The sequence below is a fragment of the Megascapheus bottae genome, chromosome X, assembly GCF_031878675.1.
Source record: "Megascapheus bottae isolate mThoBot1 chromosome X, mThoBot2.hap1, whole genome shotgun sequence".
NCBI lineage: Eukaryota > Metazoa > Chordata > Mammalia > Rodentia > Geomyidae > Megascapheus > Megascapheus bottae.
The window spans coordinates 41,224,630-41,247,242 of record NC_143547.1 but is presented as its reverse complement, the minus strand read 5'-3'; the positions used below and the strand labels follow the sequence as shown (position 1 = coordinate 41,247,242).

Genomic DNA, 22,613 nt, shown 5'->3' with positions numbered 1-22,613 from the left:
TGTGCACATTCCTTTGCAAGTGATCACGTGAGCATGTTTTCATTGGATAGATATCTAGAAATACAGTTTGGGTTATGTTTAACTTTTTTGTGCATGTGCTGGTCCTGAGACTTGAACTTGGCCTAGGCGCTATCTCTGAGCTGTTTTCACTCAAGGCTAGTGCTTTGCCACCTGAGTCACAGCTTTACTTCAGGCCTTTTTACTGGCTAATTAGAGATAGAGTCTCATGGACTTTCCTGTCCCAGCTGGCTTCAAACTGTGATCCTCAGATTTCAGCCTCCTGAGTACATAGGATTACAGGCATGAGCCACCAGCACCTGGCTGTAATGTTTAACATCTTAAGAAATTGCCAGGTAAAGAGGTAACCCAGTGCTAAAGCACCTGCCTAGCAGACTATTAAGCCCTGAGTTCAAATCTCACTACCAAAAATGAAAACTGCCAAACTTTTTGACAAAGTAGTCATCCAATTACATTCTCCATGTTTTGGCGGGAGTCCCCCTCTCTTTTTGGATTTTTGAAATAGAGTCTCAATGTGTAATTCACAGTCTTTGAAGTCACTATACAGTCCACATTGGCCTCTAGCTCACAATTCTGCTTTAGCCCTCCAAGTGCTGGAATTACAAGCATGCACTATCACACCTGTCTGGATTTTAATTCTTAAAAAACCTATCTCTCTACCCATATATTTTTTTCTTGTATAATATTGTTTTACATTTCATTTTACCATTTGAACTTTTTCTTGTACATGATAGCCTTGTTTTCAATAATTCACATTTTAATGTGCTACTTATTATAAGGCATTTAAGAAAATATGCGTAAAATAGACATGAATTTTATTCACTTAGGTTGATTAAACGTCTCTTTCTAGTTTTTTTTGTCTTTGGTTTATATGGCCCAGGTTTTCTGGTAATGTTTAGGAATATTGAATAAAGTAAGAAACACTTTAAGGAGTCACAGGGTTCTTTAAAGGTCTTTTTTCATTAAACTCTTTTTTTTTTTTTTGCCTGTCATGGGGCTTGAGCTCAGGGCCTGAGCATTGCCCTTGGACTTTCTCAAGGCTAGAGATCTACCACTTGAGCCTGAATACCACTTCCAGCTTTTTTCTATGTATGTGGTACTGAGGAATCGAACCCGGGTCTTTGTACATGCTAGGCAAGTACACAACCCCTAGGCAAAACTACCAGCCCCCTAAAACTATTTTAAAAGCAATTGTTACATCTTCCTTTACTTTTTTTTTTTTTGGTGTTACAGGGGTTTGAAATCAGGGCCTCACATTAGCTAGGCAGATAGATACTCTATCACTTGAGTAGTAATCCAGCCTTTCCTATACCTTCCATTTATCCTAAACTTAATTTCATGTATGAAATATTAATGAACAATGCTACTAAAGAGTATCTTTCTGTCTCAGATAAGAAACAATTTCAGCTGCCAAAATTATAGACTGTAAAAAACAATTGAACAATTAAACAATTAAACTTAAACATTCAGTACTTTTGAAAAGAAGTAATGAGGCTACTTCTTTTCTGAAAAATGTATATTTATATTTTACGGGATTTCATGTAGCTGTTTACATAAAAGTACATTTTTACATATATAAATGTTTTGCTTCCGTTCTTGGATTATGTTTTTTTGGTTTGGGATGTGTCTTACTGGAATTTTTGTAATTATTTTCTGTTAGTGCTAAGCTAACCTGCATTCATAGTGCTGGCAATAGCATGTGAAACAGAAAACTTTGGCTTATTGTATTTTCTTTTTTGTCTGATCTTTGCCTGGCCCTTGACTGGCCTGCCTGCCTGCCTGCCTACCTGCCTTCCTTCCTTCCTTCTTTTTTTCCTTCCTTCCTTCCTTTTTTCCTTCCTTCCTTCCTTCCTTCCTTCCTTCCTTCCTTCCTTCCTTCCTTCCGTCCGTCCGTCCCCCCTCTCTTTCTTTCCTATCTTTCTTTCCTTCCTTCCTTCTTTCTTTCTTCCGTCCCCCCTCTCTCTTTCTTTCCTTCTTTCCTTCCTTCCTTCCTTTTTTCTTCCTTTCCTTCTTCCTTTCCTTCCTTCCTTTCTTTCTTTCTTCCTTTCTTTCCTTCCTTCATTCTTTCCTTCCTTCCTTCCTTTTTTCTTTCTTTCCTTCTTTCCTTCTTCCTTCCTTCCTTCCTTCCTTTCTTTCCTTCCTTCCTTCCTTCTTTCTTCTTCCTTCCTTTCCTTTCTTTCTTTTTCTTTCCTTCCTTCCTACCTTCCTTCCTTCCTACCTTCCTTCCTTTCCTTCTTCCTTCCTTCCTTCCTTCCTTCCTTCCTTCCTCCCTCCCCTCCCCTCCCCTCCCCTCCCCTCCCCTTCTCTCTCTCTCTCTCTCTCTCTCTCTCTCTCTCTCTCTCTCTCTCTCTCTCTCTCTCTCTCTCTCTCTCTCTTTCTCTCTCTCTCTTTCTTTCTTTCTCTCTTTGCAAGTCCTGTTGCTTGAACTCTGGGCCTGGGCTCTGTTCTTGGCCTTTCTCAAAGCTACAGCTCTACCCTTCAGCCATAGCACTTCTGGCTTTTTCTACATGTATGATACTGAGGAACCAAGCACAGGGCTTCATGTATTCTAGGCTAAGCACTCTACCTCTAGGCCACACTTCCCACCTAGGCCTACTTTCTGCTTCACTCTTAATGCTTTCTCCATCAGGATGGGTGCCCTCTTCCAACTGTGGTCCTATATTTTTTGTTATATCGTATTATCGTATGTTATATCTGTTTTTGTAACTGCTTTGTTACAGCTTGAAAAGAAGTTTTTTTTCCCCCATACTACTCTAAAAGCTTTTATGTGGCCTTCTCATTGGTACATGACCAATCTCTGAAGTTAGCATCATAGTTAAGAGTATGGACTTTGAAACTAGACTGCTGAGTCAAATCCCAGCTGTATTATAAAGCACCAGTTTTGTGATTCTGACTTTGTGCATCAGTTTCATCTATTCCAAAATGGGAATAACAATAGAACTTACTAGGGTTCTCATGAGAATTAAATATGCTTAATATATGTAAATCATCAGTATCTCACTTTGTTATCTGATATATTTAATTTATTTGTATTTGGTTATTTGAAATTTGATGGGGAAGTGGGGAAAACCAAGACAGGTGGGGTGGGGGGGAGGGTAATGGGTACCAAGACATGTGAAAGGGTATCAATGTATGTGAATTAATGTACCTTCTATCTGGCAAATATCATGTAACCCTTTTACTAATTACAATAAAAAATTAAAAAAATAAAAAATAAATACAGTGCATAATAAAAATATATATATGTAAATCATGTACAGTAGAGCCTAGCTCATAGTGCTGTAGAACTGTCAACTTAATTGTAACAGTGTTTAAATATTCAAGCATTAGCCTCAAGTCATGTAAAAGATCCTACTTATACATACTAAATTTTCCTTGGAAGAAATGAACAGTTGGCTTAAATATGATTCCCCCATTTAGAGAAACACTTTAGTGGGAAACAAACCTTGGAAATACCATCAGTCTGAATCTTACTGACTCATGTGATAGACATGGAAGCTTTCAAGGATAGGGAATTAGTTCAGGGCTCAAGACTATCATCCTAGTTACTCTGGCAGCTATGATCTCAGAACCTCAGCCAGCCTGGGGAGACTCTTATATTACACAAAAGTTGGTATTGTACCTGTGGCTCAAGTGGTAAAGTACAAGACTTAGGAAGAAAAGCCTAGCTTGAGCAAGAGGCCCTGAGTTCAAGCCCCAATAATGTGAGCATGTGTGCACGCATGTATATTCTCTCTCTCTCTCTCTCTCTCTCTCTCTCTCTCTCTCTCTCTCTCTCTCTCTCTCTCTCTCCCTCTCTCCCTCTCTCCCTCTCTCTCCCTCTCTCTCCCTCTCTCTCCCTCTCTCTCCCTCTCTCTCTCTCTCTCTCTCTCTCTCTCTCTCTCTCTCTCTCTCTCTCTCTCTCTCTCTCTCTCCCTCTCTCCCTCTCTCCCTCTCTCCCTCTCTCTCCCTCTCTCTCCCTCTCTCTCCCTCTCTCTCTCTCTCTCTCTCTCTCTCTCTCACACAAACACACACACATACACACAAATAAGGAACTAAAGAACCAACAATCTAAAATGACACTAAATTAAATTGATAATCAGTTGTGGGGCTTGAACTCAGGACAGAAGTGCTATCCCTAAGCTTGTTTTGCCTAAGGCTAGTGCTCTACCACTTTGAGCCACAGCCCCACTTTCTGTTTTTGTGTGGTTAATTGGCGGTAAGAGTCTCACATGGGACTTTTCTGACTGGATTGGCTTCAAAGCGAAATCCTAAGATCTCAGCCTCCTGAGTAGCTAGGATTACAGTCATGAGCCACTGGCTTCTGGCACTGTTTATTTTTTTATGAATCATGTTTTGATTGAAGATACCTTCATAAGAGTCTTTTGAATTCTTAAGAATGTATCAGGAGACCATATTGTGTGGCTTTGCTGTTAACTTTTTAATAAATAGGTACCTAAGATTGTCTGAGATTTGATAGAGGTCTTAACCTGGCATCTGCTTTATTTCTGAAACCCTTTTCTGTCCTTTATTGAGCCTGAGAACAGCTTCTCCCTTTCCTTTATGCCTTTTATGATAGCTTTGACAGCTATTCATTTTTTCCTTCAGTATTCTTCAGATCAAATCTTCTTATTTCCTCTGATCTTTTTTTGAACCAATCCTGTTTTTCAGTCATTTGAACATTTTCTCCCAATGGATTTTTTTAACAATGCTTTTTATCAGTCTGCTTTATTAGTCTGGAACTGATACTACATAATAAGCACAAGTTCCAAAGGTTCTTCTCTATCTGCGTATATTTCTTCAAGCTGTTTCCGTCCCTCCCGTCCATTCATGTTTGAAATGAATACCATTGTTGAGCTCACCATTCTAAGCAATTTAATGTTCAAAGACAAATGAATAGGAGGCTATGGGTCATCAATTTCAAGCAAAGCCTGCATTAGGGATGGAATACTTAAAAAGAAGTGAGAAATGTGCTCTTGCTCTTAGTGGCCACTGGTCTTCATTTCAACTTTTTGACTTTTTAAATGCTATTTTTCTAAACTTTTCAGTAAATGGGAAGTCAAATTGGTTACATCAACCCTGAGTCATGTCATTACTTTCTTCATAATCTTCCTTCTCTACAGTCTTCATCTTTTATTTGGTTCTGCCATAGAGGAGAATGAACCCAGAGCCTCATGGATGGCGGGCAAGTTTGTTACCTTTAGTTACAACCTCAGCTCCTATTTAATCTTTAATGCAGGATTAAAGGTGGGCAGAAAAGAGACAGAATACATGTATGTTTGCTACAACTAGTTTTCCTTTCTTTTATATGGTAAAATTAGGAATATCCTAAACCAAGAGCCAAAGTAAAGGTTAGATATTCCTGTTAAAACCTTATCTTGGCACAGGTAGCTCACACATATAATCCTAGCTACTTAGGAGGCTGAGATCTGAGGATCACAGTTCAAAGCCAGCCTAGGCAAGAAAGTCCATGAGACTTTTTTTTTTCGAGTTTTTGCTAGTCCTGGGGCTTAAACTCAGAGCCTGGGGCGCTGTCCTTCAACACCTTTTGCTCAAGGCTAGCACTCTACAACTTGAACCACAATACCTCTTCCAGCTTTTTCTGTGTATGTGGTACCGAGGAATCAAAGCCCTGCATGCTAGGATAGCACTTTACCACTAGACCATGCTCCTAGCCCATGAGACTCCTATCTCCAATTAACCACCAGAAAACCAGAAGTGGCCCTGTGGCTCAAAATGGTGGAGTGCTAGCCTTAAGCTAAAGAACTCAGGGACAGGGCCCAGGCCCAAATTTCAAGCCCCACAACCAATACCACCACCAACAAAATCCCCTATCTCGATTTATATTCTTTTTTTGTGAGTCATGGAGCTTGAACTCTGCCTGGCCTCTGTCCCTGAGCTCTTCAGCTCAAGGCTACCAACCTAGAGCCAAGCCCCACTTCCCATTTTCTAGAAGTTAATTGGAGATAAGAGCCTCAGGTCCTTTTGTGTCTGGACTGGCTTTGAACCTTGATCCTCAGATCTCAACCTCCTCAGTAGCTAGGTTTACAGGCGTGAGCCACTGTACCCAGCTTGGCTTTATATTCTTACCCTACTCTAAATCTTGAACCATGGCAACAGTGCATTTTTTGTTCAACCAGTATACATCCAGATGTGGAAGACCCATGGTGTTAGACACATATTTCACAGATTTTCTTAAGGATGTTAGCCCAATCTCAAAAGGCTTGTGAAATATATTTTCTCTAAAATTTTACCTTTTTTTTTTTTAGTGTGGAACCGTCTGAGAATCTACAATCCCTGATGGAGAAGAATCAATCTCTAGTAGAGGAAAATGAAAAGTTAAGTCGTGGTCTGAGTGAGGCAGCTGGTCAGACAGCCCAGATGTTGGAGAGGATCATTTTGGTAAGGCCTTAAAACTAAAAACTAGTGTTCCAGACATTTACTGGCTCAAGTTTCTAAAATGTTTAACATGGTTGTTATTATGAGAGAGAAGTTACAAGGTAAGACAAATATTTATATTTCCATAGCTTGCAGGGAACCCCCCTGTGGCTTAAATTCATGGGCTTGTTATCAAAAATACAGAATAATTAATTCAGAGAAATGTATAGTGAATATCTATATACCCACCACAAAAATCCCATGTTAATCCTATGTTTAACTTTATTTATTCTAAAATATAGAAAAGAAAGAAGCTGGGCCAGGAGCATGATCTAGTGGTAGAGTGCTTACCTACCATACACAAAGCCCTGGGTTCAATTCCTTGATACCACATGCACAGAAAAAAGCTGAAAGTGTTGCTGAGACTCAAGTGGTATAGCACTAGTCGAGCAAAATTACTCAAAGACAGTCTCTTGGCCCTGAGTTCAAGCCCCAGGACCGGCAAAATAAAATCAAATAGAAAAAAAAACCCTACTCTTAACTATAATTTAGCTTGAGTGACCCTAATCTGAAAGTATGAAATTTGAAATACTTCAAAGTGCAAAACTCTTTAAGCATTGACATGATCCCAAAGAAAATTCCATACCTGACCTCACATGACAAGTCATAATCAAAATGCAGGTTCACTACAAATATTGTATAATGTTATCTTCAACCTATCTATATCTTTAGGTAGATAGAATGTATATGGAACATAAATAAATTTTTGCATTTATTATCATCTGAAAGGCACCTCATCATATATGCCAGTATTTCCAAATTTGAAAAGCAAATAATTAAAACCTGAAACATTTTTTTCTGATTCCAAGCATTTTAGATAAAGATTACCCAGTCTATGCCAAGTAACTGTTCCCTCACTAAGATCTTTCTTCTCTATTGCCCTTCCCCTAATGGTATCACCTTTCATTTCTCATCCTTACAGCTGCAATTAGAAAAGTAATTTTAATTGATTTTCCACGCGGTTAATTGACAAACTGTAGATAAATCTTTGAGTGATTATACAGGTTCCAAAACTTACTGGTGTCTCTGTCACTAAAGATTTTCTACAGCCTAAATACAATTGTCTTTGATTGCACAATTATTGCCAGAAGTAAAAGTGAGTTTCTATCAAAAAGTAATTGAACCTCTAATGTATACACATTTAGGCCTCAGTATACTCCCTAGTCAAAGAATAGTAAGTTACTTAAAGTTTTCTTTAAAATTACATGTCCATTGTATTGTCCATTACTAGTGGAAAAGGAAAGTGGGATCTAAGGGTTTTATGTATAATTTTCTGTCCCCACTGCTTCTTTTTATGCCTTTGAAGTAGTTCTACAAACTGTTTCACATGTATATGTGCTTGGCTGACATAAGAGACAGTACTTGTTAGTCTAGCCACATACCCATATGACCTTTATAAGGTTTTTCCAGTAACTGATAGGCTTATTGTTTGATATCCTGTTAGAACTTTATAGCAAGCATATTTCTGTTCTATATAAACCATCTTTCCCAAAGATGCAGCATCCAGCATGCCAAAGATTCTGTGATTGAAAATATCAATCATTCTTCCCAAAGCATATCTCCTTCTGCCGTTTCATTTTTGGTTTTTTTTTTTACTCACATTGTTCTTGGGCCTTAACCTTTTTTACTTTCTTTTGCTAAAACTAGCCTACCATATGAGATAATATAACTTAAAAAAATAATGTCAGCTCAAATTTACTATGAGGCCCTTTTATGTTTTACATGTTCTGATGCTGAGACTATGGAATAGTAGAGTGTAAGAGACAGTTTAAAATGATTTTTTTTGCGAATAGCTGGGAGTAACATTCCAGAATGTACTGCTTTTTTCTTCCAGTTGCAAAGTTCTCTGTGGAATTAAGGCTTCACACTCTACGGCATAGTCTGAGCTTCATGACAAGCATAAAACCCAGCTGCTTGGGTGCTATTTTTAGTAGCTCATGTTGACTTTGGGGCAAATTTCCATAACTCTGTTAAAAAACACATTTCTCACTAGCCAAAAGCCCAGTAAAATTCTGTCACTGCAAAGAAGACAGCCTCTTGAGCTAGGTTTTCATCCAGAGGAGTATGGGAGAGAGCATAATTCCATGAGGCTATCTATCAGGCCCTACCACTGATGATCTCCTGGGTCTTTGTTGCAGACAGAGCAAGCCAATGAAAAAATGAATGCCAAGCTAGAAGAGCTCAGGCAACATGAAGCGTAAGTTTTCTACCAGATATTTATTAGCAATTTACCTTCATATTGTATCCAGCTATGCATCTTTGCTCTTTGAAGTGTGATTAACCCTTAGGTTCTTTGCTTGAATTTTCAGCTGCAAACTGAATCTTCAAAAGCTAGTGGAGACTTTGGAAGATCAAGAACTAAAAGAAAATGTAGAGATAATTCGTAACTTGCAACAAGTGATTACTCAGCTATCGGTAAGGGAAATAGGAACATTGTAATGAGCATTACTGCGTTTATTTGTTTCTCTTGAGGCACATAAGCATTTTTAATTCCCCAACCTTATGTTCAACCGATTCAATTGTGAGCTGCTTGAGAACACAGATTATAAATAATTTATTATGATCTGACATAAAGTGTGTTCAAATAAAACCCTCATAATGTGCAATGGCACATTAATACTTACATATTAGCCAGACATAGTGCAGTACACCTGAAATGCCAGCATCTGGGAGATTGAGACAAGAGGGTCACAAGTTCAGGCAACGTAGGTAAATAGTAAAGCTGTCTAAAAAGAAAAAATATCTGAGCCCTGTTAAAGTCATACATACCTGTAATCCAGCAACTCAACAGGCTGAGATCTGAGGATCATATTTTGAAACCAGCCCATGAAGGAAAGCCTGTGAAACTCTTATTTCCAATTAACCATCAAAAAGCTGGAAGTGAGTTTGTGGCTCAAGTGGCAGAGCACCAGCCTTGAGCCATAAAGCTAAAGGTACAGTGCTGAGGCCCTGAGTCCAAGCCCCAGGACGAGCATATACCCCAAAAAAGCTGGAAATGGAGTTTGGGCTCAAATAGTAGAGCACCAGCCGTGAGCAACAAAGCTAAGGGACAGCATCTAGGCCCTGAGTTCAAGCCTCAGTTCTGACACCAGAAAAAAATAAAAGAAAGCCTTGCATTGGTGGTTAGATCTGTAATGATAGCTACCCAGGAGGTAGAGATTTGAGAATCAAAAGCTGGACACAGAATTCCAGTAAACCCACCAGATGTGGCTCAAGTGGTAGAGCACCAACCTTGAACAAGGAACACAAGTAAGAGCATAAGGCCTTGAGTTCAAACACACAAAAAGTAACCATATTTTTGCCAGGCATTGGTGGCTTATACCTGTAATCCTAGCTGCTTAGGAGACTGAGATCAGAGAATCATAGCTCAAAGCCAGCCAAGGCAGAAAAGTCCATGAGCATCCTACCTCTAATTAATCACCAAGAAGGCAAAAATGTAGCTGTGGCTCAAGTGGTAGAGTACTAGCCTTGAGCAGAAAAGCTAAAGGATTAGTTCTCAGGCTCTGAGTTCAAGCCTAGTACCAGTATTAAAAAATACCTTCAGTCTAATCAAGCATATATAGTAATATAGCAGTGCAAAAAAGAATGCCTAGATAATCATTAATTTACTGTCCTCTCAGTGTAGGTTAACTTATTAAGAAATCTTAATAACTTAATAAGAGACATTGTAACATACACCTCAATTTAAGCAACCATGGAGAACATAGTCAATAATAACCAATACTAAGTAAATTATTATACCATAATTTCTCATCCTTATCTATTTTTAGAACTATTATAAGCTGGGTAAGGTAGCACACATGCTACCAAGTACTTAAAAGGCAAAGTCAGGCCAAGTTCAAGGCCATCCTAGATTACACATGTTTTGGAAATGGAGTGATTGTGGTTTTACTTCACCAGAAGAAATAAGTCTCACAATCCTACCATCCTAAAAATCTATTTTTATGTTTAGTGTTCCTTCTCTGTTGAAATCATACCATAACATACCATGTTAAGAGATTTAGTTTTATTTCATCCATATTTTCCTATTTGTTGCTCTGAAGCAATAATATATATGTAAATATATATATATATATATGGTAATTCCTCATTTTAGGGAACAGGTTTTTCATTTTATCAGAACAGGACATTTCCCATTCTTGCTTTTGCCTGTGTTTGCCAGAGCTGTTTAGTAGGGTATCATGTGGTCATTTATAAAGAATATATGAAAAAATAATATACAATACTATCAATTGGAAAGGTATGATGGCTAGTTCTAAGATGAATAAGTAAACATCCCCCCAAGACTATACAGTAGTATTTTAGAATAACTAAGTGCTATATAAAACTATCATGATAGGTCCAAAACTACAGTACACCTACCCATCTAAGAAACACAACCCTGTAATTGATAACTTGCACTCCAAAGCCAGATAGACATACTCTGTTTTGAATCTTATCCTGCTACTTACAAACTGCCACTTACCAACTACATAAGCTTGCTAAATGCTGTGTGACTGTCAAAAGGAAGTAATTTTTATGTCAATTAGATTAGGGTTAGAGGCATGATTCAGTTAATATACTTAACTCCCTTAACTCCAGAAACTCTCCAAGTTGAGGCAGGATTGAAGTTTTAAAGGGTGATGAGAAAATGTATGTGTCCTTGTGGTTTGGCCAGGTTAGTTAAGGTTCAAAAGTAGGAGTCATGACAGGGTATAGGGTTGGAGACAAAAAAACAAGGCACTGCCTAGTGTCTATCTTAATGCATTTACATTAGCATTATAAGCAAAGTGCTGTGGAAGCATCAGGAAAGGGGTGATTGTTAGTCTAGAAAGTTCAGGACATAAGCACAGAAGAAGCTGGATACTAAATGAACAGGAGTTTGCCATGCAGAGAGAAGGGAAATTACAAACTCTATAGAGGAAAGAATGAAAAAGTTAACTTAGAAAATCATATAAAAAACATGGCTTGGGCCGGGAGTTTTGCCTAGTGGTAGAGTGCTTGCCTAGCATGCACAAAAACCCAGGTTCGATTCCTCCCTACCACATACATAGAAAAAGCCAGAAGTGGTACTGTGGCTCAAGTGGTAAAGCCCTAGCCTTGAGAAAGCCCAAGAACAGTGCTCAAACCCTGAGTTCAAGCCCCAGGACTGCCCCCCACCAAAAAAAAAACGAAAACAAAGAGTAGAAAATGTGGAGTTAAAAGGCCTACTGGAAGTTTATTTCCACTAACACTACCAAAAAATAAAGTCAGAAGTAGAACTGTAGCTCAAGTGGAAAAGCACTATCCTCAAGCAAATGAAACTCAGGAACAGTGCTCAGGCCCTGAGTTCAAGCCCTACAATGGGCACCAAAGAAAGCCCAATGGAACCGAAAGTATTAAGTTCAGAAAATAATGACTCAAGACACTAATTCTTGGCTACCAAACCTTCCTTAGAGGATTTCATACTACCTCATTTCTGGGGCTTTGATTCCCATGGGAAATATAAAGGAAACCTAGGGATCCAAATGAATCAACTAGGATTAAGTATCCTCATAGAAGAGCTGGCAGTGTAACCATTGTCTGGTATGCCTATAGAGGAAGTTGTTATAGTGGTGGTGGTTGGCTCAGAGGAACTTTGTAGAATTACTGTCTGCCACTAAAATGCATTTGGCACATGCAGTAGGAGGGTGCTAAAGATTGCCACAAGCTGATAAAGTTCCTGGCTTCCATTCACTGTCACATTTAGGCAGAGTAAACCATTTTATATAAAACTCCTGCTGGATTCTGAATCACAGTTCTCCAAATCTATTGTTTGGAGACCCTCCCAAGCTGCTTTTTTAAAATACAAAGCATTATATCCTATGCCTTTTATTAAGACTTGCTACAGTAAAAGGAAAACGTTTCAGATGTAAGTGCTGGTGCCCTTCATCCTGAATTAAAAAGATTCTTATTTTAAGTGACAGGTGAACACCCCCTTCTCAGTTATGAAGGCAGCCATTGTTCTTGGATATTCCTCTTAGGGCTTCAGGTGCTAAACTGCACCATTACTTCCTTTAAAATACAGTTCAAGCAAGCATCCTTATTGCGGTTAACTGTGCAGAAATTCATGCAGTCCTTGGAGTTCCTACAAAATCAAACATTTTGTTTGCACCTCCCTCCTCTATCACCAATTCCACAAAAAGCACTTTGCATGCCCAGGAATGGTTGTTACCTTATAACCTCTGAGCATGTACTTTATTTTAGGAGGTTTAATATAGTACAATGTACCCTGCCCTTGGTCTCTTGACCTTCACCTTGACCAAACCATATCTTTTACTTATGAAAGATTTTAATTTGGAACCTTGGAAATAGGCAGCTAACGAGGGAAGATTTTTCTTTGGAAATAAATCCTGCTGTTACATATTAATACATTTAGAGTTGTCAAAGCAGAATCTTGCCATATTCATGCAAAATTTATCATTATCGCCATAAGCTTAAACCCTAGCATTGTAGAATTTCACCAAGCTAAAAGCCAAAGGTATACCCACAATAATAGCATACCTTCTTCAAAGACTAATTCATCTACTTTATCCTGACCCTCTGGAAAGTACTGCAAAAATCGTATCAGAACTGTTACGGTGGTTCATACTTTTAATCTGAGAACTTTGAGATACATAATGAGTTGGAGACCATCCTGAGCTGCAAGATAAGATCTTGCCTGTCTCAAAAACAAAAAGAAAGAAGTAGAAGGAAAAAAAGGGGATGGGAGAGAAAGAGAAGGAGAGACAGGGAGGAAAGGTCTACAAAAGCCAGTGATACAAACCCTAATAATCTAAAGTAGGCTTATTACTAGCTTTTATATTGAAGATTAAAACATGGGAGAAAGAAAAGTGTAATGATTATCATATAATTGATGTGATATGTATTTAGGCTTGTGATCTGCCACTGAGACAAGCCTCCAGCCCTTTTGATCTGTCTTTTAAGAAGGATTAAGTATGACCTAACACTTAGAGAAATTCAAGCACTGCAAATTAGGATGAGAAAGCATTTTCTTTGAATAAGCAGCACTCAAAGTTTTCCTTACTCCTTACCTTAAAGATACTGAGATTCAAGTTTTATCAACTATGTAATTTTTCATAGGGCTAAATTCTTCATTTTCTATTAAGCCAAAATGTGTCTTACCCTATGAACTCCTTAATCACATGACTTCTTGGAAATAATACTTTGTTCCTAGGACTTTTGAGGATCACTTCCATACAAGCAGTAGTCCATATGTTACAATGCCAAATGCAGCCTAAATTCCATTGGTGAGAACAGAACTTGCTCATATGATAGATTTGAAACAAGTTAATCCTAATAACTGGTTTTAATTTTCCTTTTTAGGTATTTGTTGTTCCTGTGCCAATAAATGGAATTTGCCATTCTCTGAGAGAGAGCTAGTACTAACCCTTTCACTGCCTAGAGAAGCTAAATATGATCAGAACTTATCTCTAAAAAAGACAGAACTTTTTCCTGACTTCTCAAGCACAGTTTTGTAGGATATTCACCAAGAACACATTTCCTTGTGGAATAAGATCTTGTTATCTTGATTCACTTTATTTATTTTTTTTTTCTGATCAAGCTGCAAATTTTATTTTTTACACAGGGGTTTATATGCCTCTTCAGGAGAGGCAGGAGGGGGTTGGGGTGTAGGAACCGCTCGGGGCAGGGGGTCCCGTAGTGGGATGTTTGCTCCGGGTAGAGGCCAGGTGGTAGGATGTTTGCATATCTTGATTCACTTTAAAATAAAACCCAAAAGTAACCCTAATTCTGTCCCAAGTTTTGCATTATTATTATTTTGTATGTCTGTCTTTCTATCGTATTCCCGTAATAGGTAACTAGAATTGCACATTGGTAGAAGTAGGGATAGTAGAATTGTACATTAGACTTAGTAGTAAAGGCATAAAAAGAAAGGAAAGAGTATCTCAAATCGGTTAAACTTTGGCTTAATTGGAATGTTTAAGTGTTTCACTCTACCTGGGTTATGTGTGGCAAATCAGGAGGATGATGAATATATGTTGCCACAGCACCTTATTTATTTTTTTTTATTTACAAAGACTGCACAGTTCCCCTTTATGGAGAAGAAACTCTTGGGAAATGAGAAATGGAAACATGAGTTTTAGAATGTCTCTGATTACAAAATGGGCCTAAGTATTTTAAATGGTCTTTGTATATACTAAAAAAAGTTATCAGCAGCCAACACTAGCAAACATCCCCTAGCAAACATCACTTTAGAAACCTTTTCTAAGTTGAAACATTTGTCACTACAGGATGAAACTGCTGCTTGCATGGCTGCAACCATTGATACTACTGCAGAGCCAGAAGCTGTAAGTAATTGGCCCCTTTGTGTGGAAGCAGGAGCTCTAACTGTCATTTTCTATAATTTATCAGTAGACTAAAAAGAGGATCTGTGATTACTACCATTCTATGAAGAACCATGTCCTGGAAATCTAGTATAAATCTTTATACTATAATGTGTGTATGTGTGTGTTAGTATAAATCTGTTTCATAAAATTCCTTAGATAAGGCCCTGTCTCTAAGAGTTGACAGGTAATGGGTGGCAGGATTTCTCATGGATGTCATTTCATATATTTGTAATCTGACTTACTGGTAGCTTGTTAGGTGCTAATATTATGTATCTATTTCCCATAAGTTAAAATGATGAAATGAACAATTAGGTAATTATAACAAATTCAAAAAGTCACCAGAGGACAAATGGAACAGAAGACAAAGGGGGTGGAATTTTTTTTCAGTATATTTTTCTGTGAATAGAATGTTTAAAGACTAAAAAAAACAAAAATAATTTGAGGGTTTGTATCACAAAGTTAAATAAAAATGCATTGGTTATTTACCAAAACCTAAGGACAGCTTTTTTTTTTGCCAGTCCTGGGCTTGAGCTAAGGGCCTGAGCACTGTCCTTGGGCTTTCTCAAGGCTAGAGCTCTGCCACTTGAGCCACAGCACCATTTCTGGCTTTTTTTTACTATGTATGTGGTACCGAGGAATTGAACCCGGGTCTTCATGCACGGTAGGCAAGCACTCTACCACTAGGCTAAACTTTCGTCCCTTGGGACAGCTTTTTACCCACTAAATATATTGGTAGTTTTCATATGCTGAAAGACGGAAGCTTGGAGATAAATCATAGTAGAAGAACAAGAAAGCTGAAGTATAGAAGAAGCCACTTACATGAGCAGGAAAATGGAATAGCTTGATTTAATTTCAGTTGTTTAAAGCAAATGTCATCTGAGAAGCCACAATAGTAAAAGAACAAAGCTATGACTTGATGCCATAGTGAATTCTAGTTCCTTAGAAACTTCTAGTTTCTCTGACAAACCATCATCCTCTATTATCTTAATCATTATCTTTTCTAGCAAGTGGAAACCAGTCCAGAGACCAGCAGGTCTTCTGATGCTTTCACCACTCAACATGCTCTACGTCAAGCTCAGATGTCTAAGGAGTTGATTGAATTGAATAAAGCCCTTGCACTGAAAGAGGCCCTAGCTAGGAAGATGGCTCAGAATGACAGCCAGCTACAGCCCATTCAGTTCCAGTACCAGGTAAATAATTGACTAGAACAACATTTGCTTGTGTCTACCATCTCTAATGGAACAAAAAGAAAACAAGAATAGTCTATTTTGTGTGTGCTGGGTCACTTTTCCAGGTCACTGCATAACCATCAGTTGAGGAACATTTATTTCTGCCAACGGCCATTTAGTTATTATTCTCAGGCCTAGATTGATTGAATTTCCAGGTTCCGCCCCTTTTCCCTCCCCCCCCTCTCTCTCTGTCTCTGTCTCTCTCTCTATCTCTCTCTATCTCTCTCTCCTCCCCCCCCATCGGTCACTTTCCTTAGCAGGGGGGAAATGATTGTGTGGATCTTACAATACTGGTAGGTTAAGCACTACCCCTGACTGGAAATTTACTTCTCTTGGGTAGAAGAATGAGATCTCTTCTTGGGCGATCTCTTTGTTTCGGTGGGATATAACTCCAAATCCCTCAGAGAAAGTATACATGAAAGAAAAATACTTTTACGTCCTCTACATGCTTGAAAAATAGCCTTTTTATTTTTATACTTGTTAGTTTGGCTGCGTTTAGAATTCTACAAAAATAGTTTTTCTTTAGAAATTTGAAGGCATTGCTTCATTGCCATTCCAATGTTGCTATTGAGAATGCCATTATTGTTCTTGAGTCTTTGTATTTGACCTGTATTTTTTTCCCCTCTGGAAACTTTTGGAATGTTTTCTTTGTCTCTAAGTAAATTTAGCATCACAATGATGTTCCTTGGAAGAAATCATCTATGCTTAGGGGTCCTTTCAGTCTCAAAATGTATGTTCTCCTGGGAAATCTTATTCTATCATTTGTTTGATAATGCTACTTCCTTCCATTTACCCTATGCTTTCTTTCTTCAGCTTCATGTTTTAAATATAATTCTGTTGTTATTAAAGGGTTGTATCAAGGGGTTACAATTCCATTAGTCAAGTAATGAGTTCAATTCTTCTTGGACAATGTCACCCTTTCTTTCACTTCCCTTCAGCTTCTTTATAATTGGATATTGTATCCCTTAGATTTATTTTTCTACTTTTCTTACTTCCATCTTCCTATTTTCTGGGTCTTTTTCTTTGTCTTGTTATTCTAGTCTCTAGAGTTCCTTCCATGGCTTCTAGTGAATTTCTTTTATTTGCCTATTAATTTTCAAGACCCCTCTAACTTTACCTTTTCAATACCCATATCTTCCTTTCTTTATGGGGTCATCAACTATAACTAAAGTTAGGAATTAAAGTTTATTGATGTTTCCCCCTCTCCTTACTATTTTGTCTCTGTTTCTTCCACTTTTACTTTCTCTAATTTGTTTTACTTTCTTTCATGCAAGAAGCTTTCCTCAAATTTCTGGTGTTCCTTGGATCGCTATTGCTTCACTGAGGAACTGAAATAATTAAGCTTGCATGGGCTTTTCTTGGTCTACTCAGTTGCTACAGTGAAGTCTTGCATTCTACCTGGAGATGTATAAGAAGAATGGTGATAGTCTAGTAATGCAGAGGAAGTAAGAGAATCGGAGTCCCTCCAGCCATACTTTTATTTAATCTCTGTCAGCAATAGGGCATTTTGTGCTTGCTTGTAGCTCTATCTGGTGTCTATAAATCTAACCCAAGAAACTTGATTCCTTAGAAAGCCTGTACTCCTCTGTGGTTCCATGATACATATTGGCTCACTGTTCTTGGCATTCATCCTGTTGTAATTATATTTTAGTGGGTTTTTTCCTATTCCGAAAGTTAGTTGCCAACCCAACTGTTTTTTTCTTTTTTTGAAAGATTAACATTGATTTTTACATCATATTTCAAATGTCATATTTAAAAAACAAGTATCACTGGCACATAGATTTTAGAACATAATTAAAATGAAGCTGAGGGTTTGTATGCCATAGATATCAATCTATATAAGATAACATTATGTCTATAGTATATATCCCATTGTAGATTTTTTTTGCCAGTCCTGGGCTTGGGCTCAGGGCCTGAGCACGGGCTCAGGGCCTGAGCACTACTGTCCCTGGATTTTCTCAAGGCTAGGTCTCTACCACTTCTGGCTTTTTGCTATGTATGTGGTACCGAGGAATGGAACCCGGGTCTTCGTGCATGCTAGGCAAGCACTCTACCACTAGGCCAAACTCCTGGCCCCCCATAATAGATTTTTAATGTCTATGTAGTTTATATCTCTAAGACCATGTCCATAACCTTGGGTACACTAATATTGAGTCATCACTCTTGTATTGTTTGCATCTAATATCCACATTTTCTTTTTCAAAAAAGTGTGTTGAAGTCAGGCATTGGTGACTCACACCTGTAATACTAACTACTCAGGAGGCTGAGATCTGAGGATTGCAGTTTGAAACCAGGAAAGTAAATAAAGTCCATGAGACTCTTTGTCTCTAGTAAAGCACCAAAACAGCCAGAAGTAGCGCTGTGGCTCAAGTGGTAGAATGCTAACCTTGAGCAAATTGGACTCAGAGACAGTGCCCAGACCCTGAGTTCAAGTCCTAGAGCTGACACCAAAAACAAGTGTGTTAATATCACTTCAACTGCTATCTTTGTCTCTTTTCATTCTTATGGACAATACATTTGGAATATCAGGAGAGAATAAGTTGTGTAGCTGTTTTCTTTAACCTTTTCAGGTCAAATATATTTTGACTATTTCAGAATAAATAGAAGATTACTACATACCCTTTACTTGTAAATCACCACCTCTCTATCTCTGTTTCTTTCTCTGCTTCCTGGGCTCTGGGTTTGAACTCAAGGCCTGGGCACTGTCCATGAGACTTTGTGGGTTTTGTTGTTGTTGTTGTTGTTTTCTCATGTTTAATGCTCTACCACTTGTGCCAGAGCTCTACTGGTTAGTTGGAGATAAGAATCTTTTGGGCTTTTCTGCCCCGGTGGGCTTCAAATCACAATTCTTGGGGCCAGGAGTTTGGTCTAGTGGTAGAGCGCTTGCCTAGCATGCACCAAGATCCAGGTTCGATTTCTCGGTACCCCATACATAGAAAAGGCCTGAAGTGGCACTGTGGCTCAAGTGGTAGGGTTCTAGCCTTGAGAAAGCCCAAGGATAGTGTTCAGGCCCTGAGCCTAAGCCCCATGCCCACTGGCATGCAGTGTATGTAAATTGTTGATGTTGAATGGTGTTCAAGATAACATTGTTTGCATTGATTTGGAATCAGTGAGCCAGTCTTACCAGTTTGGAAATGGCAGGAACTCTACCAAAATCTTAGCTTATAGTAATATGCTAAGAGCCAACCTAACAAATAAATCTTTTTAAGGATTGTAGTCTCAGGCCTATTGCCCAAATTCTTTTCTGCACAGAAACTAAGGCTAAAAAAAGTTTCGGGGGCAAGACTTAATTCCAGGCTTTAGATATGAAGCCCATATCTTCCCGCTACATAACTTTAGTCTCTGTTGAAATAAGAGTAAATGTTTTTAGCATGTAGTACAATTAGTAAAATTAATTCATGGTTCCTGATTACATGGGTATTGAAGCAAAGCAAATTTATTCTTTTACTGTATATTTTTTTCTTTCTCTCTAACCCATGACCTTTCTAGGATAACATTAAAAATCTAGAGTTGGAAGTCATCAATCTGCAAAAGGAAAAGGAAGAATTGATTCTTGAACTTCAGACAGCAAAGAAGGATATCAACCAAGCCAAGTAAGAATAAAGTCAATAAATGTTAAGCCTCTACCATGTATAAGGTGCTTTAGAGGGAACAGAAAAGCAAAAGACCTATTTACTACCCCCAAAGGTTTTAAACCTATTATGGGAGGGAAACCTAGACAAAGAAAAGTTAAGGAGTTGAGATTTTAGATAATTTCACAGGATGACAGCAAAAGAATATGTACAGTGCATAACGAGTAACCAAATAAGTTTCTTAGTAGTGATTCTGTTAAAAGTTGGGAGAAAGGAGATATCAACACATAATAAAAGAGAAATTTATATGAGGTACCAGTGGATCATGTCTATAATCCTACTTACTCAGGAGATTGAGATGTGACAACCACTGTTTGAAGCCAGCCAAAGCAGGAAATTCTAAGAGACACTTTTTTTTGCCAGTCCTGGGGCTTGAACTCAGAGCATGAGCACTGTCCTTGGCCAAACCCCTGGCCCCATAATCACAAGGTTTGTTTTGTTTTGTTTTTTGGGTTGGTCATGAAGCTTTGAACTCTGGGCTTGAGTGCTGTTCCTGAGCTCTTCAGCTCAAGGCTAGGGCTCTAGCATGTTGAGCCACAGCGCCACTATCCAGGAGACTTGGTGGAAGCAAAGCTGTGGCTTTGAGTAGGAATATGGATGACAGAATAATGGAAGGAATGATTCTGAGCAAAGCGGTTTTTTGGCACATGTAGTCACATCAAATAAAAACTTCCTTCTGGAGACAGGAATTTGGCATAGTGTTAGAGTGCTTGCCTAGCATGCACAAAGTCCTGGGTTCAATTCCTTGGTACCACATACATAGAAAAGAGCTGACAGTGGTGCTATGTATGGCTCAAGTAGTAGAGTGCTAGCCTTGAGAAAGCCCAAGGACAGTGCTCAGGCCCTGAGTTCAAGCCCCAAACCTGGAAAAAAAAAAAAGCTTCCTTCTACAACTAAAAGATAATAATTAATGAAAAAATAAATTAAAAAAGAACGAGGCTTTACAAACTCATTCTAACCCTCAGGCTTAAGATTCAACAGACAGAAAATAAAGTAAAATGAAGGCAGATTAGCCAATTAGACTTTCACTAAGGATAAAATTTAAAGGAGAGTAAGAGGTTCTAGTTATATCTTAGTTTTCTTCTTAATTGTTTAAGGGATGTATAGATTGAACCCCAGGGCCTTGTACATGTAAGCTTTCTACCTCTGAGCCATATCCCTGTCCCTTACGTTGACTTTTTTATTCTGTAGCTTGCACATTAATTCTAGTCTCAAGCTAATTTATCATCAGTACAAATGGAGATAAGACTTTTTGTCTTTGTGATAAGTTTCAAAGTCTGATCACAGTTTAATTTATTTTTGTGCTGGTCATGGGGCTTGAACTCAGGGCCTAGGTACTTGTCCCTGAGTTTTTTTTTTTCCTTGAAAGCTGGCACTATATCCCGTTAGTCATTGCCCCACTTACAGTATTTTTGGTAATTAATTGGAGAGAAGAGTCTTCTGGACTCTTTTCATTGGTCTGGCTTTGAACCTTGATCCTTAGATCTCAGCCTCCTAAGTAGCTAAAATTACAGGTGTGAGCCACTAGTACCCAGCACTCACTGTCATTTTCACACATGTACATAAAGTTGACCATATTCACCCTCCTTCACCTCTTCCACTCTGCCCACTACCATTTGTACCTATACCCGGGACAGCTCACATTTATGTTAATCATTCAAAGGGGCATCATCATGGAATGTTATACATGTATAAATTGTATAAATCTCATGTTCTTAAAACTTATGCCAAATGTTTTGGCTAAGGCTTATGTAAAATCATCAAATATACTCCTTTGAGCTAAAATGAACTAATACGTAGGATTTGCTGCATACTCAAAACCCATCTTGTTTTGTGTAGTGTTATGTACCTCTGGTATAGATGTCACTTTCCTTAGGTACATTTTCATGACTCGAGTATATCCATTCTTTTGAAGTTGTATATATGGGCTGTGAAACTGTGAGGCTTATGACTTTTGGAGTAAGAATTTTTGTCTTCACTCCTACTGAATTCGTGTTTAGGTTGAGCGAGCGTCGCCGCAAACGTCTCCTGGAGCTGGAGGGTCAAATGGCTGATTTAAAGAAAAAACTAAATGATCAGTCCAAACTTCTAAAACTGAAGGAATCCACAGAGCATACTGTCTCAAAACTGAACCAGGAGATTCGGGTAATAAACTCATCCTTGCATTGGCCACATTTTAAACACATAAATTTCCTTTTAGAATTATACTACCGAGATGTTTTTCAGGTGAAAAAATGGAAGCAAGCAGGGCAATCACTACAAGTAGGAAAATCACCACAAATATCCTTTTGTAGAACATTGTGCCGGTTGTAGTCCAGAATCTGCATTATAAAACCATACTTTGACATTAAATTTGGTTTTGATTTTGGTTTCTACATTCAGAGTCTCATGTTAGAGTTTCTGAAATGAAAGTACAAAAAGAGACCTCCATATTTAGTGGTAATATCCTAATCACCTTTCATGGTCATGTAGTAGTATATAATTTTGTAAAGTAACAGCAAGATGACAGGTACCTTAGAGATTATTCTCTTATTATTGAATGGTCAGCTTTTTAGATTTGCAAAGTGGTTACAGGTTAATTCCAATAAAATCTGTAGATTACAAGACGGACCTAAGCTTGAGGCTTAGTAAATATTTCCCTAGAATTTCATTTAAGTATAGTGAGCATAGGCCTGTGTTTAGTTAGTAGGGACATTTTGATTTGATTTCTTCCAAGTACTCATTTGTATATCAGTATGTAGAAACACTGTGTAAACATCGCAAGGGATATTCCACCCTTAGTCAGAAAAGTTAGTTATTGGCCTTTTCAGCTTAGCTCTGGACGTTCTCTCTTCTTTATGGTAACTATCCCTCTGCATATCAGCCTAGAATAAACTACATGTGACTGACAGTTTACTTTTTTTTTATTAAAGAATTTATTAACATTGATTTTTGCATCATATTTTAAATGACAAGTTTAGCACACAAGTGTT

At 38.2% G+C, this 22,613-nt stretch overlaps 1 protein-coding gene across 1 annotated transcript in view; it reads left to right on the top strand.

Moving 5' to 3' along the window:
• Positions 1–22,613, top strand: part of Kif4a (kinesin family member 4A) — a 112,856-nt gene that overhangs the window by 43,218 nt on the left and 47,025 nt on the right. The window contains exons 11-17 of the mRNA XM_090325989.1: positions 6,267–6,399; positions 8,574–8,632; positions 8,745–8,850; positions 14,685–14,741; positions 15,785–15,970; positions 19,499–19,602; positions 21,642–21,786. Of these exons, the coding sequence (XP_090182115.1) occupies positions 6,267–6,399; positions 8,574–8,632; positions 8,745–8,850; positions 14,685–14,741; positions 15,785–15,970; positions 19,499–19,602; positions 21,642–21,786 (790 nt within the window). The remainder of the gene's footprint in view (positions 1–6,266; positions 6,400–8,573; positions 8,633–8,744; positions 8,851–14,684; positions 14,742–15,784; positions 15,971–19,498; positions 19,603–21,641; positions 21,787–22,613) is intronic.